Below are 20,342 nucleotides of genomic sequence, written 5' to 3' on the forward strand. Positions count from 1 at the left end.
GCCTCACAAGCAATAGCTAACCAGCATTTACTGAGTGTTCAGTATTCACAAAGTACTGTTTTAAGTTCTTCACATGTATTAAATAAACCCCCCCCTTCCATAGTAAATAAATTATTTCTCAACACAATTGAGTAGCTATTTTTCCTGTTTTACAGATGAGGAAACTAATGTACAAGAAAGTTAAGTCAATTTCCTTAGATTTTAGCCTCTTAAGTAGCAGCACTGGGGTTTGAAACAGCCCAGCTCCAAAATCAGATGTACTCAGAGAAATACTTGCAGTATTATTCATCATTGTGGCAACAACTTCAGTGGTCACCTTAATGTTACGTTAAGGATTTAATGCCCATACGGTGAATTAGAATAAGGCATGTACTTCCATACTTATACAAACTTGAGAAAATTTGTACTATTGCTTGGTGAGTGAAAAGTATACACAACTATAATACAATAAGATATCATTAATATTAAAAATATAGATTGACACTACCAGTACATTCGACAGAGTGCTCTAGTGAAGATATTAAGACCTTATTAATTAATTGTTTGTACATTAAATTATATAAGACACCTAAACCAAGTGGGCTACTAAATTGAAAATTATTTCTGTCATTGGGGATCTCCAAATGAGTGGTTTAAATTGTGTTTAATTATTTTTAAAAGAGTATTTACTTTTACCCATAAAAAATTTATTTCTCCTTTCAGCTATTTAGAAATAATTATACTTGGAGGCATTGACTAAATTTTAGCTCTTGTTACAACAGTTTAATGTTCAGTATACCAGGAGAAACAATTATCACCATTTACCATCTGAGTATAATGGACTGTTTCATTTTTATTTCTCTAATCCAATGAATTTTTTTTCATTTTTATACCATCTCTTTTCTTTTAATCACAGTTATACATACATGTGAATTTTAGCATTTTCCATTAGAATTTATATCAAGTAAATATTGGCACATAAATATGTAAAAGGTGAAAGAATACTGTGTCACGTATCCTTTTTGCAAAACAGCCCAGATTCTTATAAACTATTGTGCAATGAAGTCTGTCTCTGTTGACTAAGTGCCATATTTCCTCTAGTGCTTAGAACTGCTTTGTTCACTCATAAGTTCTTAAATTGAGAAAATTTATCTTGTGAATATTGACATCTGAAAATTCATAGTCGAGATTTTACTTACATGATCCATTTTACCGACATCACTAGATCACAGTCTGTTTCTCTACCATTATTCCATTTTTTTCTTTAGTCTTTTCTAGCATGACTAACTGATGAATAATGAAATAATTCCTAGGGTGATGAAATAATGAATGTTTTGAGATAAAGGAAGAAGAATGCCAAGATCCTGCATAATCTTAGACTTGTAAAATTGTCTAGCTAATTGCATGCCCTGTTTTATCCTAACCTTTAAAATATAAGTAAATCTTATCTTTGATATTTTGAAAACATCTAAGAAATAGCAAAAATCATGAAATATCTCTTCTGATATTTCATGTTAGAATTGCTAAGAGGTAAAGCTAAAATTTGGTCCATTGGGCCCTGATAGTATGCCAAAGGATGACCAGCAGGTGGAGCTACATGACTAGGAGAAGCATAAATGGTTTGACTATATTGGAGAAAGTACATTACAGAGGATGAAAAACTCTGTATTTGAAAAGTGTATATTCTAGAAGCCAAAGAAAGTAAAGAGCCAATGAAATAGATTAAAAAAAGGTTTTTAAAGAGTCAGTTTAGGGAAAAATTGAAAGGAGATATACCTCTCCAAAAAAAAAAAAAAACCCAACAAAAAACTAAAACATCTGTTATTTTAAAATCACTATTTGAAGTCAGGTTAAACTTAAATTTTATAAAATATTTTAATCTATTTTATACTAAAATGACATACATATTTTGGTTCATTTTAGTGTATTGATTAGTTTAGTCTGGTATATATTAAAATTCCTCCCTTACATCAAATTTAAACACATATTTTAATGTGAATCTTTCTGCTACTTCACCTATCTGATATACTAATTACAAGAAATATAATTTACTGCTTTAGAACTGAAATTCTTCTTTTAAAAAAATAACATCACATATATATGCAGGAAAATATTTGTTTACTCAGTTATGACATGAACGATAAAATTCTACACCATTGATAAGTCTGAAGGAATGCAAATTATTCTAGAAGTAATTTTTTTATCCTGCTTTCCTTTTATTTATCTTGAAACATTTTCCCCTTTAATCTAAGTATATATTATAAAGTGAATGGCCTAGATATCACTAACTTTCTCTAAAATATGTGTAAATGCAAGTGAAATAGTCTTAAAATGAAAATCTGAATACAGTATTTCAGAGCTGCATTTTAAGGAGATTTTGTCCTCCAAAACACTAATTTACCCTGAATATTTGATGATAAAATTCTTTTTTTTTTTTTTAGCATTTTTTTTAAAGATTTATTTATTTATTTATACAAGCACTGGGTACAGTCAGAAGCGTGGGAGGGTGAGAGAATTCACCAGAGCCAGAGGGGGGAACAGAACAGACAGACAGATGAAATACAGTGCTGAGCGGAGCAGCGGGTGGCAGGAGAGGTCTGCGCTCCATGTGGGACCCTCACCAGCGGCCGGGGATTGAACCGGCGCTGCAGAGACTGTGGGCAGCTTCGCAGCCCAGGGCTCAACCACTGCGCCACCAGGGGAGGCCCATAAAATTCTTGGTAATTCTAAAACATGATTTACTTTCTTCAGAAAATTATTTTCAAAAGAAGGGATAATAGCAATCACAGCAAAGGAATGTGCACAGTTAGTACTTCTCTTTTTACTTAAGCTTAACATGTGCTAGCAGATTCTTTTAAAATTTAATGTTTTCAATATAAAAGATTTAGTCAATGAAAATTTTCCATACAAATTACAATGTAGAAATGTGTTCAAGCATATTGTTATTCAAATAGTACTCTATTCATATCTGTAATCATACAGAGATTAAGGGTGAAACTAACAATGTAGAAACTTTAACATCATTTTGTTGTTGAGCAGCCTGCATTTGGGCAGGTACTAGGAAGGTGTATTAGTTCCCTAGGGCCACCTTCACAAATTACTGTATCCTGCATGTTTTAACACAACAGAAATTTATTCCTTCATATTCAAGAGGCTAAAAGTCCAAAATTGAGGTGTCATCAAGGTGATCACCCTCCAAAGACTTCCTTGCCTTTTCCTAGCTTTTCCATAGCTTCTGTTGGTTACCTGAAGTCAGTCAATTCAGGGAGGGGGCACCCCTGAACCCCTAAACCTGCCTCCTCTAAATAGGTTCTGCCATCTGCTTCATCAAGACAAACATACCCTAGTGCACAAGACCATTAATGGAAAGGAACTTTAATACAATTAGTGTGCAACAAGCAAAAGACAAAGAATATAGATTCTAAATCAAGCACCTGAAGTTACCCATCCCCTCGTGGGCAAATGTCCAGCCAAACAGGGTTGCTCACAGCAGGACCACTGAGGCCTGAAAGCCTGCCGTAAATCTAAGGCATCTCCTAGTGGGAACTGATAGGACAGGGGCACACGGGGCCCAGCATGTCTGAGACAGAAGGAGCAAAATGAAGGTAAACGCTGCCATTGTTAACCTCCCCACAGGGTCACTCACCCACGTCTGTTTCAACCAATCCAGGACCAAGAAGCAAGCACAGGTTCTTCACATGTCTGTCTGCTCCATGTGCCTCCTCCTGGTCTCCTTCTGGCCATCCATCCTTCTGTCCTGCTTCCTTCCTTCTCCAGGCTCCTCTCCAGCCTCTTCTTCACCCTGCTCAGGTCTACCCTCCCTTGGGTGAGGCAGGGTATCTGGAACCTCCCCTTTTCCTGGAGACCCCCCTGTTACAAATCCTTGTGACCCTTGACTGTAGCTATATCATTCCAGTCTCTGATTACTTAGTCTTCTGTCCTCTGTGTCTTTCTGCAAATCTTGTCCTTTTATAATAGCAGTTATTAGATTTAGGGCCCACCTGATATATCTGAGATATGTAACTCATCTTAACTTGGTTATATATACAAAGACCCCATTTTAAAATAAGGTCTCAATCATAGATACCAGAGGTTAAGGACTTTAACAGATTTTTTTGTGGGGGACACATTACAGCCTTCAACAGAAGGTAATAGTTCACTTTTGTCATCATTTCGCCACTGCAGAGAAATTCCCTATAATTCTTCATTAACTTACCCAGTGTAAGTTAATGTGTGTGTGCCAGGCGCTGTATTGGGTGTTGGAGATGAGACCGACATAATGCCTATGCTGGTGGGAATAAAGACTAACACAATACAATAGTATTATATGTAATACTATATTAAATATTATAAAATTATGATAGTACGATAAGGAATAGTGCATTGTGATACTTGTGTTAATGAATCACAATATGTTTTCATCAGAACACAAAGAGCCCAATAATGAGAGATATAAATTTATAGGAGCTAGAGAAGGTTGACAAGACAACTCCAGCGAAAACAGTGCTGGGAAGAAGGTATTTGTATTTCTTGTTGCTGCCTCAGAGAGAAATGTAAGATGGAAACTTAAGTCTTAAGCTTAGCACCCTTCTGAGGTAGTAAAAACTCACAAAGCTGTTCTCATTAAGTTGGCATTAATTGCTGTGGACTAGAGTGGATCATACAGAATGAATGTGTAGGTAAGAATGTGGGACACTGGGACATCCCTGGTGGCACAGGAGCCAAAGTCTCAGCACTATGAAGCTATCACCAGCCACTGCAGCATGAGTTCCATCTCCAGCCAAGGAGCTACCCACACGGCACAGCAGACCTCTCCTGCTTCTCCCCTCCGCAGTGTATTTCAGTAGATCTGCCTGCTCTGCTCCCTACTCTGCCTCTGGTGAATCCTCTCACCCACACCCTGTGCGCCACCCCCCTCCCCCAACCTCTGGCCTATACCCCAGTTCTTGTGTGCATAAATAAATAAAAATAAATCTTAAAAAAAAAAAGAATGTGGGACATAAAGTAGGAAAGTATTGCAGTGATATGCTGGTAAGAGGACTCGGATTCGGTGGGGGGGGGTGTGTTGATTAGTAGCGTTTATCAATTTCAAGCTACCTAGGAAATGACAAGACCTGTGCACCATTGCCTCTGGGGAGTTAGTGTGAGCAGGCTCCAGAGGCTGCCTGCAAGGAAGCTAGGGGATGAGGCAGTGGGGAGCAAGTATGGGGGGAAGCTAAGAGAAAAGCCCATCAACTTGTTTCTGAATTGTCCTTTGACGGTTACTTTGCACTGAGTGGGACAGATCTGCAAACCTCTCTTTTAAATCCACATAAAAGAAATGTAATAGTTCTTTTGCTTTATGCTTTTTCATGTTAAAATCTATTAAAGCATGAATTATGGCACAGGGGATAGTAGATCCAGGCAAGATAATGAAATATAGCTTCTAGAAATCATGGAGTATATAGAATACATTGTTTTATATTAATGATTCAAAACCCACTTTGGTAATACAAAAACAAAAGAGGCTCTTTTCCTTATATTGACCTACATGAACTCTTTTACTCTTTCTTTTCTCTCTCTCTTATTTTTCAAATCTCAGCTGTCCCATGTGAGGCTCCAGTTATACCCTGAGTTTAAGCTGTGTTCTCTAAGGACTAGGCAAGGATTCCTGAGTTGAGTACTTTTCCCTCCTGGTGAGCTCTTATGGACCCCATCTGTTCTAAAGTTCCTTGTTTAAATGTAAAGTACCCCCTGTAGCTTGGTGGTTTTAATTATATTTCTGGCTTTGTGATCTGATCACTTAGGAGTGTCTTTGGCCCTCCTCCTGGCTGGCCTCCAGCCATTTCTTTGTTTATACTCTTTTATCACAGCCAAACCTCAGCTTTTCTAGAAGTCTTCAGTTTGTCTTAGCCTTTGCAAGTGTCCAATAGAAGGGGAGAAAAAAATTCAGATTTCCCCCTCCCTCAAGTTTGAAATTTGAAATTTTACACTTTTTGTTCTAATGTGTTACACTGTATAGTGATTTTTTTATGTGTAGTTCTTTTTACATGTGATATTTTAAAATTCAGGAACAACTATAGATGTTATGAAATTTTTTTTGACTTTTCATTAAAAATAAGTCTTCTGAACCAAGAGTCAGAAAATTTAATGAGGATTTTTATAGTTATTAATATATTTTTCTGTGTAATTTTCTACTTATTTTTTGTATTTTTCATTGCGATATTGTAAAATACCAACCAGATTTTATAAAGCCTTCCTATCCTAAATAAGACTGGTTTAGCACAAAGGTAAGTGTGGAACCAAGCTTAGCCGAGGTTTCGCCATTTTGTATATCCTCCACCTTGCTATGTTAGTCCTTGTCCAGCCGCATTCCGGAGATAGTTTCAGCAGTCACAACCCTCACTCCACTTGGTGACGAAAAAGCAGACCACCCCAGCCGCCAATGAGGGCAGTCCTATCCATAAATGGGACAGCATCTCTAACCGTCCAATCAGTTTGAAACTAACCGTGCGCACCAAAATGCCTTTGTAGCAGCCAATGAGTAATTGCCAGCTTCTTGCAAAGTTCGCGTCACTCGCGACCCTATAAGATACCCCTGCTTCCTCTGTTCGGGGCTCTCGACCTCTGCCGTTGCATCGGTGCGTGTCGAGGGCCCGGTCTCGAGCCCGTAATAAACTCCCTTTTGCATTTGCATCAGCTGTCTTTGGATTCTTGGAGGCTATGCTCGCCGAGTCTGCTGCTCTTGGGCACAACAGTAAGTTGAGTTCGGGACATTTGATTTGGCTAAATGGAGATGCCATTTTCTGAGAAGGGGAAGGGAGGAGCAGTTCAGGAAAAAATCATGTGCTCACTTGGCATTAGCATTACAAGGTGTGGAAGGAGGGAAAACAGGAGGCAGAAAGCCAGCTGGAAGACTGTTGAAGCGACTACAGCAAGCCTTGAGGTCTTGCTTCATTACCTACCGTCCTCACAAGACCTGCTCACATTTATTACATGCGTAGAGTATGTCAGGCACTGTTCAAGGAATTCACATATACTAGCCCTTTTAAGACAGGGCCTCCCCGGTGGTGCAGCGGGTTGAGCACAACGCTGTGAAGCTGCCCGTAGCCTCTGCAATGGATTTGATTCCCGACTGGCCAGGGAGAGACCCACATAGCGCGACAGACCTCTCCTGTCATGCCCACTGCTCCCCCTCAGCAGTTTATTTCAGTGGATCCACCTGTTCTATTCCCCACTCTGTCTCTGGTGAATCCTCTCACCCTCCTGTGCCTCTGGCCTGTACCCCAACTCTTACATAAATAAAAAAAATAATAAAAAATAAAAATAATTCTTAAAACAGCCCTATCTGGTTGGAACTATTGTTATCTCAATTTACACATGAGGAAACTGGAGCAGAAACTTCCTCCAAATAATAGAATTAGTAAATGTTGGGGCTGGAGTGGAACCCTAACTAGTCTGATTAGTGAATGCCCATCTTGGTTTCCCCAGCCAGTAAAAGTAAACAGTTTGAGGAGAAGGAAAGTAGTTTAATTTGTCCACAAGTTGAGGAGGGCAGCAGACCCACGTCTGAAAGATGATCAACCCGCTCTTTGGCAGAGGGTAGGGTATTCATCCAGAATTACAAGGGAGTAGAAGGGGGGAAGTAGGTAAGAGTTAGCATGGCTATCCTTGTGATGCAGGCATCTGGAGATTTGGGGGGAGATTCAGATTGGTGCCAGCTTGCTTTGCTATCACTTGGTAGTCAGCAACTTCGATGCTATCTTCTTAGGGACGTTTCTTCTTTCCCTGGATTGTAAGAAAGCAAGGTTGTTAAATCTAGAGGGTCTGGTGGGACAGGAAGAGAGACATGTCCTTTTATCACTGCATCATTCCTGTTTCAATTTTATACTCATATGTCCTAAATATGCATTTGGGATAATGGGCAATAAGGTAGAAGAAGAGATGATTATCACTAGTCTAGGAGATCTAGAATTGATGAAATATACAAGCTTCAAGTAATTTAGAAGGCATGGTGAGTATTTTAGGGCGTTTAGTGCTGCACCAGAGAAAGGAGAGGGATTTCAACTAGGAGGGTGTGAAAAATTCAGCTTAGATATAGCCTTCAAAGAATTCCTGTGGCTTTGGCTCAGTGCTTTCATTTCTAGACTTTCAGGAAATCTTTATATAATATCAGGTGTTTGAAAGACAGGTAACTGGGTCATAGCAACATTTTGAAGTAACTTGTTTTTCTTTCTTGAGTTCTTGCTTCCCTAATGCCTTTTCCGCCCAAATCTCGGTGAATCCAGGGATGGGAGTTTTCCTGCAGTCTGAAATAATGATTGAATTCCTCTGAGTTGAAAGATTTGGGAGGTCTTGGAGTACTCACAGATTCTTAATCAGGGGTTCTGTAAACACTAAAGGGATCATGGATGAGCTTTTGGGGTTCATAAGTTTTCTGAAATATAGATTATGTGCATTTTCTAGACAGAATTTATCTAGACTGTTAAAGAACTCAACGACCACATCCATATTAATAACAATTAAAAGATTTACTTCCTAAAAGCCTCAGTCATCTCTTTAGAGACTGCTAGAAACAAGTAAAAAAAGAGTGATACACACACACACACACGTGTATATGGCTTATGCGGTATTAGAAGTGTGTTGTTGTGTGTTAAAGATTTCTACTGTGGCAAAACAAGGCCAGGAAATACTGGAAGGAGAAATGGAAGACTGGAAACCAAAAAGATATATGGTTTACTATACAAATGGCAAACAAGTTCAAATTGTTCACTAACTTTGAGTGTTGGTTAGGCTCTGCCTAGAGCTCTTTGATAAGGAGAATTCTCAGGTCTTCTCTGGCTCAAGGTACAGAGCACCATCATGGATCTGCCCTATCTGCCATGAGTGTGGGGAACTCAGCAGTAGGATTCAACCATGTATTTGCTATTCTGTTAATTACATTGTTTTAATTATAATTTCTTTGTAGAGTATTGCATTTCGTGAAAGTGGATTGTATGACTCTCATGAGTATCGACTGGCATTAAAAACTTTGAGTGGAGAAAACGAAACAACTACAAGCTGTTTCTTGGAAAAGTTCAGATAATCAGCAATAATACAATTAGCTACGGGCTTCTTTCGTTTGTTGTTTTGTTTTGTATATATATATATAATTGATATGAGATTGATATATATATATATATAATTGAAATGAGAAAACAATTAAAATTTAACCTCTTTCTTTTGTAGGTTGCTGTCTGAGTCTAAACAACTCAACATTTTAAGAAATGCAAGATCTTATATTAAGCAGAAAAAGTATGATGAAGCAGTAAGTATGCAAACTTGTATATATAAATACCTGATCATCATTTCAGGTATAGGGAAGGATGTGATGTAATAATGGGGGGCAAAATGGACACCTCAGGAAGCTTTCGTTAATCTTCAAGAAGCTTAGTTGCTGCTTTAGATATGGACATACTTCTCTTATTTCAGCTAATATTATAGGTAAACCTCTTAGGTTAGCATTGGAAATTAACAATTGCCATTTTTATAATGAGTCTATTCCAAGTTTCTGTCACCTTTCTGCTTAATATTTTAGAGTATGGCATATTTGTACATTTGAAATTATCAACACACAGTCAGAAGTCTAATGATTCATATCGAAACTTTGACTCTTCCAAACTCCTTCCCACTATTTCTCTCATTCATTTTGTCAATGTTAAATGGTCATATAATTTTAAAATAGAAAAGAATTCTATTTTCAGTTTCTAAAATGTCTAACTCATACCATGCATTTCTAATGCTAATTTTTGTTATGGTTTTAAGATGATAAGCTATTTTTTACCCTCTAGAGTATTAAGCTATTTTAATATTTTTAATTTATTTGGGTGATCTGATATGATATATGGACATCTTCATATTTGGTACCTATTTTAGAGCGTCTTCATGTCTTTCTTTCTTGTATCCTATGAAGATTATTTCCACAAAATGAATTATTTTAAAACACTACACATATCATGGATAGTTTGCTTTTTTTTTGATAGTTTGCATTTAAAATGTTCTTATCAAGTTGTAAAATTTATTGTATTCAGGAATTTTTGTACTTTCAAGAAAATCTTGTAACAAATAAAATCTATTCTTGGTCCATCATCTACAGTTATTCTAATTTTAATACACTTGCTTTCTCTGAAACTTAGGTTTACTTATTCTTTCTATGTGGCAAGTTACATTTTTCTTTCCCCCTAGGTCTCGCTTTGCAAGGAGCTGATTCATCTTGCACTAAAAGGATTATCCTATTATCATACTTATGACAGATTCTTTTTGGGCATCAATGTTGTTCTTGGTTTTGTGGGGTGGACGTCATATGTGTCTCTGCTGATCATCAAATTTCATTCCAACCTCACCAGATGTGTTAGTAAAGAAATTAAGGTATGTTCAAAAAATATAATGAAGATTCAGAGGAAGGTATAAAATAACTAGTCCTATAATTTAAAAGGGCTATAAACATAGTTGTATAATTTAAATTCTCCTATGGCATTGACTGTGTTGGTTTTCTTTTTTTTTAATAATCATTGAGCATGTTGTAAGTATTCTATATCTTTCTAATACAGGTGGCTTGAAAACTACTTCAAAACAATATGTCAATATGTTAAACTTTATCTGACAGTGAAAATTGAGGGATTGGAAAGTGCTAAAAATCAATTATTCAAAATATTTCTTTTAAAATAATGTATATGTATTTCTAGCACTATTCTTCCTTTTTTTAACTTTCTGAAATTTTTAAATACACTTTCCAGAACTTTCTATTCTCATTTTAAGAATTGGTATCTAATTTAGTATACTTTCAATGCAGAAAAAACCCTCACAAAGCTAGCTTTAATAATATTTCATATAACTGGGAGAACAAAACAATATATATCTGTTTCTCCTACATTACAACACTTTACTCTTTTAAAAATATACTGCTAGCTATCATGTACCAGGGAGAATATGCTACTTCCATTTCCTTTACTTCTTTCTCTCAACTGATTATTATCATGTCCAGGTCCTCTAAAAAAGCAATATATCAGATGGTGTATTATTAAGAATAACAGTTTGCAGACCTTTCCAGTGGTAACTTTCTCCAGTTTTACATTTGATTTTTCTGTAATGGAAGGAAGAACAGCTATGTTTATTCCTATTTTATAGTGCTTTAATGCATCATAAATAATTTCCCCGATAATTTTCATTAATTGAATGTATATGAAATTGACTTGAATAGGAATAACTTCTTAGATGTTAAGAAAAAAGACAAATACAACTGTGTTCAGCAATGGATATATCTAGGCATTCTGCTGTGTTCTTGGAATTTATTTTGCTGTTTTAATCTCATAATAGTACTGGAAGTAGATATTGTAATTTCTCTTTACAAAAGAGAAAACTGAAGCATAACATAACCACCTTGTCAAATATAAGCCACTATATTACACTACAAAAGACAGCTTTAGAGTGTAACAACATAAATATATGTTAATATGTTTGTGATACAAAGATTCATGTTTCAAATCAAGGAGAGTTCACTTGAGTTAAAGTGATATAACAGGAAAAGATAAGTCTTGGTGGAAACTTAATAGACTATATAGGAAGAGGATGAGAATTAAAGTAAAATGAATAATATAAACAGCAATGGAATTGGAAAATGTATTATAATACCAGGATAAGTAATATTTATTGAGCACCACTATTCCAAGACTCTCCTGGGAATTTTACATGCATTGTTCAGTTCAACTTACCACTACCTTAAATTTGGTTATGATTTTCATCAAATGGATGGAGAATTTGAACTCAGAGAGATATATGTTTTCTTCAAGGACCCACCAGAATTAAATGACAGAACTAACATTTTCTAAAACTTAAATTCATGCTCTTTCTACACCATGCTGCCTTCAAAATAAATAGTTCAATTTGGGAGGTTTGTTCAAGGATCGAATGAGAGATAATATTGACTGTAGATTAAATCAAAGTAATCAAAGGCATCAACTGCTGAGAGTTTCACTTTATTATGGTGATGAGTTGGCTAGACTTAAACCAGAGGAACAAAACCAATAGGATATTAAGAGATTTAATGTAAGAGTTGGCTTATATGATTGTGGGGGCCAATTAGGCAGATTCTAAATCCATAGGTTAGGTCATCAAGGACACATTGGAACTTGCAGACAGGTGTTCTTAGTCTCCTAAGAACTGTTCTTTAAAGTCTTTTGACTGCTTGAATCAGGCCCAGTCACATTATTAGGATCCTCTCTCCTACGTAAAGCCTACCGATTGTGGACTTTGATTACATCTACAAAATACTTTTGGAGCATCTAGATTAGCATTTGATTGAATAACTGGGGACTATAACCTAGTTGACACATAAGATTGACCGTTACAGTTGACTGAAGTAATTAAAAGTATGCCCTTTGGTTCTGTTTATCAAGACATTGATTCCCCTTAATCAAGAGTTTATAGTCCAGTGAAGTGACACAATTTAAACAGTTCTTAAGGACAAAGAAAATGCTGGCAGTCCATAGCAGTAACTGAAGGGAGGCATGGTGAGCTGTCAGGAGGTCTGACAGTTGACTACAACTGTGCATTTATTAGAACACGATGTTTGCAGTTGGGGGTTGGGAGGGTTCACAGAGGAGGTTATGGCCAAAGTGAAATCTTAAAACGTGAATAGGGTAGCCGAGAGTGTGGGGTTGGGGGGGAGGGAAAGGCAGTGCAGAGAGCAGCAGGTGCTGAATGAGGAGTGGGGCGCATGGCTTCTTGAAAGAAGTGCAAATCATCAGCATGGCTAGAAAGAGAGGGCCTCTGGGGGAGCCAGAGGTGAGGTGAGCTGGCAACAGGTATCCTCCATTGACAGGTGAGACAACAGCTTTAAACTAGCTAAATGGTTTAGTCAAATTGACAAGCAAATGGAATGTCATCTTTGGAATTAAATCTAAGTCTAACTTCAAAGTTTGTCACTTCTATCTGACAGAATCCCTCATGTTAGAGGGTTTTGTTTTTTTTTTTTTTTTTCCAATTTGCCACTGTCACCACTAAGGGAAATCTTCACTGAATATTCTGTTTTCTTTAAAGGTAATTGCCATAGTGTCTCCTCACTGAACTCTGCATTTAACTTCTATATACTCATCTTCTTTGCTCTTGCTAATTCTGGTGTCTTTTGCTTAATACTAAGTATTTTTATTTTGCTACATGCTTCCTCTTGTTCTCTTATTACCTAGTTAAGTACCAACATATGAACCCCTTAAACCAAATCTCTTGATTCTCTCTTCACTGTATGGTTGTGTAAAGTCCTTAAAGGCCAGCCCCTAGTACAGAGCATAACATATGGCTTAATAAATGTTGGATGGAGGGGTAATCACCAGACACACAGGATGGTTTATTATCATGGGGTGTTGGGGGTGGGGGAAATGCCAGGGAGTCAATTCATGATGAAGTAGAAAACACCCCCCCACTCTTATTATTTAACACTTGCAATTTTTACATCAGCTGTATCAAATCCTTTGCTCTATGATTTCGTTTTCTACAACTCGATGTCCTTTGTAAGGTCTGTTACTGTATGTGTAAAGGATCATGTAATTATACCATATTGTTTTGGGTCTAGAAAAATCCTTGGAGTGTTTTTTTAGGTACTCTTTGAAACTTAACTTTATTATTTTACTATTCTCAAAATGATGTGAAACCAGTCCTCAGCTGCCTCATGAATACCTGCGCCTGCCACCTTGAGCTTGAGGCTCTACCTGTCCACATCTCTTTGAGATTTGCCTCTTCTACTCCCACCTCTTTGCTATGGAACCTCCATTACTCCATCCCTGTCTCCACCTCTTCATTCTCAGGCTACTGATACATTTCTGTAGAAACTGCTAGGATGGAGACAAAGAATAGAGGGGGAGAAAATAAGGATACAGATAGTAATAGCAGCCATTAGTATTAAGCAGCAGTAATATTACGTTTTGTTAAGCTCTTTACATAATAAATACACGTGGAATCACTCTTTCCATTTTATAGTTGAGATGAAATGAAGTCTCAAAGAAGGTTTGTTTTGCTGATGCTCTCACATTGAGCAAGTGACAAAGCCAGGATTTGAATTCTGATCTATGTAGCTCCCAGCTTTTAACCACAGTGCTGTGTTTCACTTAACATCCCTTTTGGCACCTGTGCCTTAGTTTCCCATGCTTCTATTCTGATATTTTATGCCAGAAGGGAGTTATCAAAAGGAAGAACATCTCTTGCTTTTCTTCCCTAAATTCCCCTACTACACCAAATCATTCTTAATTCTCACCTTACTTAGCTTTGGCTAACAGAGCAAGGGGAAAAGAGAAAGCAGAAGGGCGGCAGTGGAGCGCCACATTAGCCCTCCCTTATTGATGTCTTCCCTGTGCTGTTCTTAGTCACAACTTCTTGCGCATGGCCTAATCACTGGAATTTCGGTCACTGACTTTTTTTTTTTTAAGATTTATTTATGCATACAAGTGCTGGGGTACAGGCTAGAGATGCAGGGGGTGAGAGGATTCACCAGAGACAGAATAGGGAACAGAACAGGCAGACTGACCAAAGTACACTGCTAAGGGGAGCAGCGGGCAAGACAGGAGATGTTTGCTGCGCCGTGTGGGTTGCCCCCTGGCCGGCCAATCGAACTCGTGCTGCAGAGGCCGCGGATTGCTTCATAGTGCGGTGCTTAACCCCTGTGGATTGCTTCATAGTGTGGTGCTTAACCCCTTGTGCCACCAGGGAGGCCCTCGGTCACTGACTTTTGCAGTGTTACTTCTGCCCAGCGCTGGTCTGCTCTGCTATCACTGGTGGCTCAAGTGGAAGACTTCCTTGTTTGGAAGGTGGGTGGGATGAGTAGCTGTGACTAAGTGAATCTCCTGTGACTGGATGCTGTGGAGCCAGGTGTGGGCTGTGTGTCACTTTGGAGTTTGCATAGCTGGAAGCATTGTTCCAGATAAAGATCAGGTTCCACAGTTGATTGTGGATTCGGTTGACTTTTGTGAACTAATCAGAGAACTCAATCAACATGTATAAATTGTTGCTAAGGAGAAATACGTTCAGGCTTTTGAACAAGTTACTTGCAGACAAACTATAGGAAAATAGTCGCTTTTAAATTGAGAATTGTCTAATTGTAAAAATTCAAGGCTATCCAGCTTTTTCGTCAGTAACATGCTTCTCCAGTGACAGCTTCTCTCAAAAGCAGTTCTTCGATTAATCATCTAGTTGTAGAATCCTCAAAAAAGGAATACATTTTCTTCATTTTATGTCTTTTTGAAAAGTTAATTAGCATGGATTTGAAAGTATTTCAATATATTTTTATTTTGATTTTTCAGAAACCAAGCCATCTCCTGTCATGTATTTTTATAGCAATTGGCATTTCAGTAGTATTTTTCTTACTGATTCAATCCTGCCCCTGGACTTACTACATATATTGTTTGTTGCCAGTGCCGATATGGTATGCGGTGCTAAGAGAGTAAGTAAGCATCTTGCTGTCTTGTTTTTCACTTCATTGACAGTTAACTTTGTATTTAAAATGCAGATTTCTATAGCATAAGTAATCAGAGACTTACCATACCGTGAAATCTCTAAACCCTCCTCGTTTGTAACAGTATAAATATTGCATATAAACATCCTTTCTGTTTTACCTTTTTTATCTTCATCTTTACTGCCCTGAGGTAGCACTGGCCTTGTTCTTTTCTTTGTATATCTTTTCTGAGGTAGCATTGGCCTTGTTCTTTTCTTTGTACATCTTTTCTAAGAACAATCTGGAGTAAAGAAAGACAATCCTGATTATGTTATGCCAGAAGTCACTTAACCTTCTCACCTTGTCTCATCTCAGATTCCAGTGTATCTTCTTATATCACAAAGAAGTCAGCATATTTTCATCCCTTGCATTTTTTGTTGCTCTTTCCTACCTGTTATGTGAATCAGGATAAATGTAACTGCAATTAAAATCTACTGTAGTAGTGTATATGTACCGGGATTATATATATTATTTCCACCTGTTTGACTCTACCTTTAAGTGCGTCCTCCTAAGTTGAACCTAAGCTAGATTGTCGTCAGAGTGGAAAACACCAGAGGCAGAGTTCAGACATTTGAAAAACCCTCCATTGTGCTGATTCATGTTCATTGGCAGCAAGGATCCTGTCACAGATCTTGTTGATGTCTCTATTTGCACCAGTAATGTACAATTGAAACTTAGTTTTGGGCTACCAAGCATCCTCTGAGAAAACCGGACCCCAAAAGCAGGTTAGGAAATGAAAGCCTGGATTAAGGGGTCTTTTCACGCTGGGCTGGCAGATGTACCTTGACATAGGTATTTATGCATTCTAAGTTTTGCTAACTCCAGCTTTGACCATCTCTTCCATCCTTTAGAAAATGAAGTATTAAAAAAGACACTGACTATCATACTGTTACTTCTCCATTTTAAAGGAATAAGGTTCTTAGACAAACACATTTAAATCAGATTTTTTTCCTCTGGTTATTTACTCTGCTTTTAAAATTCTTAGGATGAAAGGTTTTTATCCTTGCAGAAAATTCTACTATAGAACATTGTAGGGGCAGGAAGGAACAGAGCAGGATCTCTATGATCCAAGCAGATGGGGTAAGAAGAGAGTCCTGGAGCCCTCAGTGGTTTTTGCAGGCGTTTATTGGGATTTACCAGGTACACAGCAGGCAGAGGTGCTGGGGGGCTGGGAGGGCTGGGAGGCCTTCACTCTTTCTGGGCTCTCTGGCGTTCTCACGCGTTTTCTCTTTTTCTCTCGTGTTCCTGCTTCTGCTTCTCTGCTTCTGCTGGCATCCCCGTGACGCCGCCCTTATAAGCCCTGTCTTAGACCAAGTGAATCCCATCTACATATGCCCACACCCTATTCCAGGTGCCCACCATCAGGCATGCATTCAGGATAGCAAAGATTCATCATCAATCCTAATGGCGGGAGGGCAGAAAAGCCTGATACTTTTTCACTTACCCTACAAACATCTTCTTAGTAACTAAAAATTCTATTTATGACAAAGACACATTTAAATTTTAAGAAAAATTGGCATTACCCAAAATATTTTGTACTCTATCTTTCGATAGACTATATAGTAAATAAAACATAAAAATTCATTCTTCAAAAAAAATTCTAAATGACTTTACAAATTTATCTCTTATTTCTATTTGTCCTTCATAGTTGAAAACAAAAGAAACATTTCTGCTTTTGACTGGTGTTAGCTTTTCTGTCCTGCATGGCACTTTAACAGTTTTATATATTATGTAACCATTGTTTTCAATCAGAAAAAGATCATAAATTTAATGATATTAACCTTTTATAATTACCTACTGAAAATGCTAAAGGTTTTTTTTTTTTTTTTTTGGTGATGAAATGAAAAAAGTAACCCACGTATGTAATACATTTTTAATGGTTGTGAATTCACATTTAATTACAATTAGTGACACTTTAAATTGGGTTTGGAAAGGTTATTTAGCTCAGTGAAAAAGCGCAATTAAATTTTTCTCTTCTTAAATAAGGAAAACCCACCTTTATTTCATTAAGGCAATTGAGATTTCAATATAAAAGTAACCTGGGTAAATTAATTTTCTTTCAGTTTTATTCATTTGGGTTAATGTTATTTTATTTGTTACTGTACCTGTACTTAATTCCATGTACCCCTATTTAAATAAGATCAAAGACTCACTTAATGTCATTAATGTTTATAAAAAAGCAAGCAAACTTGTGTTCATTATCAAATGAATTCAGAAATTACATTTTTTCCTAAGATATTTCTAGATTTCAACAAAATATTTGTTACAGTTATTGAAACAAATCTATTAAAGAGATTATCTTAGTTCTTGAATTATCTATGAATTGAAAATTCCCTAATTTCTAGCTTTGTGCAAAATTTTTATTTTTTACTTTGTATGTCTTAATTTTTAAATTCAATGCAATCTTTTAATAAATACTTCTGTTAAACAGATTTCACGTTATTCAAGACCTTGTCACATCACTATTCACCTGTCCACTGAGTCATTTTGCTGGGTACCTGCTACTCTTTACTCTGGGAATTGAAGTATTAGTAAGTCATTTACCAAATTACATTTTCAGATCTTTTTTATGTATATGTAATTCCTTAAATGATCTTGTTCTTCATTTCTTCTTTGAAATGCATTGCTAGGTTCTCAGTTTTTTCTACCGCTATATGCTCACAGCTGGACTTATTGCATTCGTGGGTTGGCCATTTTTCACTGAGCTGTGGACTCGAGCAAAGGTATTAGCACTCACTTTGACAGATTAGTAGCTTCTTTGTTTTCATATGTGCTTAACTTGGGGAATTGTTCATTATTTTAAAAGATTTATTATTTATGCATACAAGAACTGGATTATAGGCTTGAGGTGCAGGGGGTGAGAAGATTCATCAAAGACAAAATGGGGAGCAGAACAAACTGACTGAAATACACAGTTGAGGGGAGCAGCGGGCAAGGCAGGAGAAGTCTGCTGCACCATGTGGGTAGCTCCCTGGCCCACTGGGGATGCCAGGGATTGAACTGGTGCTGCAAAGGCTGCGGCTAGCTTCTCAGTGCTATGCTTAACCCCTTGCGCCAGCAGGGAGGCCCGAATTGTTTGTATTGAAAGAAAAGGCTAGAATATGTCCTTACATAAAGAGTCTGTTCCTTTTTGACTGGAGGATTGTGAAGCTGCTTTAAGGTTTCAGTGATTCACGTGGACTTTCACATGACAATGAACTAGTGGTGTTTGAAATGCCCCAGACACAGAGGGAGCAGAGGTGCTGAGTCCTCCTCTGAAGTACTCCTTAGTTCCCTGGAGGAAACTAATTTCAATCTCTAAACGATGGAGCAGCCAAGGAACTGCCCAGAGCAGGGCAGGGACACAGGGTCCCCCTCTAAACTCTGGTCACAGGAGTCACCACCCTCCTGAGCTGACCTGAGGAGTCACCTCCTATCTCTCTTTTTTCCCCTAAAGAAGTTTATATTCATGGTACATTATTTTTAAATATAATTACTCCTAGGCTGGGTGTTACAATGTGCTTCTCCAAAGAATACTCTTCATATTTCCATTTTTGATACTTTTTGATGGAAGTACCAGGAATACAGAGATATCGTCTTTCTATCCTATGAGAAGTTATAAAATTCCCCAACTAATGAGGTTATTGATCATTTTTATCTTAATCTAATCATAAAATATTTTAGCTTATTTCCCTGTGGGGCTCAATTATTTGATGATGATTACAGGCCAACTTTGTAATAGATGTGATTGAGGTATGGTATAACATTAATTGAATAAAATTCTTGCTTTGAAATATCAAGCCCAGGTTTATATACTGGCTATTTCATTTACCACCATGAATCAGTTTCCTCATCTGAAATATTGTGAAGAATATAACCTACCTCTTGAGGTTATTGGGAGAATTAAATGAGATAATTCTCATACCTGATGTAGTAGCTACTGAGTAACATCCTTGGCAAAAAGTGGCTATCTTACTCTTTAAAGTAAACAGATGTCTTGTATTTCCTTTTAGTTTCACAGCCATGTAGTCTGTGAAATACTGAAGGCAGTTTTCTGTATGCTATTTATCTAAAGATAATTGTTTTCTTTCTTTTAGAGCACCTCACTGAGTTGGGCCTTCTTCTCTGTGCTCCTGGCAATGTTCCCGTTGATGCCTGTCGTGGGACGAAAGCCAGATATCTTTCTAGTGTATGAACAGCATTTCAACTTATTTGCAATGCAGTTATTTTTCTCAATCATCACTATGAAATATGAATCTAATCTTGGTTCTGAGTTTAGAATCACATGAACAGACTGGAAGTTAGAAAGTCAGCTTCAAACCAGTAGTCATGATTTGGACTTGACTCTGAAAGGCATTAAACCTCCCTGGAGATATTTCTGGACTTTGAGAAAAAATGAAATTGTGCCAATTAATGATAACTTAAAATGCAAAAAAAAAAAAAGCCTAGATTTTGTATATTAGAGAAATCATAAAAGGTTTCATATGAAAAAACGTTCTGTTGCCAAAACAAAAAGGTTGAAAAGTCATTGATACAATCTCTATCCTTGTTCACACATTAAATATCTTAGAAAAATGCAGTTCTCTGCTGTTATTTTCCAAATGGAATAATCTCCATGGGAAGAAGCACTGTGTACTTGGGCAGCTTTCCCATGCTGAATCACTTCAACCATTAGAAAATTCTGTATAACTTACCTGAATTTGCCATGCTGCTGTCATATTTCTCCTTAGTATGTCCCAGATAAATCTGGAAAATAATTGGTTCCCTTTGCTTTTAACTTTACTTTTAAATTATTACTAAGTAAGCTGTGAATGTGCACACACTAACTACATGACCATTATTTCATTTTAACAGCCCCTCTCTTTTTTTCCTAATCATGTGGTATCTT

General features: G+C 37.2%; 1 protein-coding gene across 4 annotated transcripts in view; it reads left to right on the forward strand.

Annotated features, from left to right (window-relative positions):
- Nucleotides 1-20,342, forward strand: part of PIGN (phosphatidylinositol glycan anchor biosynthesis class N) — a 93,441-nt gene that overhangs the window by 21,991 nt on the left and 51,108 nt on the right. For all 4 annotated transcript variants that reach the window (XM_054694000.1, XM_054693999.1, XM_054694002.1 and 1 more), the window contains exons 14-19: nt 9,187-9,265; nt 10,183-10,365; nt 15,285-15,424; nt 17,907-18,006; nt 18,106-18,198; nt 19,552-19,643. In XM_054694000.1, the coding sequence (XP_054549975.1) occupies nt 9,187-9,265; nt 10,183-10,365; nt 15,285-15,424; nt 17,907-18,006; nt 18,106-18,198; nt 19,552-19,643 (687 nt within the window). The remainder of the gene's footprint in view (nt 1-9,186; nt 9,266-10,182; nt 10,366-15,284; nt 15,425-17,906; nt 18,007-18,105; nt 18,199-19,551; nt 19,644-20,342) is intronic.

This window comes from Talpa occidentalis, unplaced genomic scaffold (genome assembly GCF_014898055.3).
Source record: "Talpa occidentalis isolate TD23 unplaced genomic scaffold, MPIMG_talOcc4v2.1 talOcc4.13, whole genome shotgun sequence".
Classification (NCBI taxonomy): domain Eukaryota; kingdom Metazoa; phylum Chordata; class Mammalia; order Eulipotyphla; family Talpidae; genus Talpa; species Talpa occidentalis.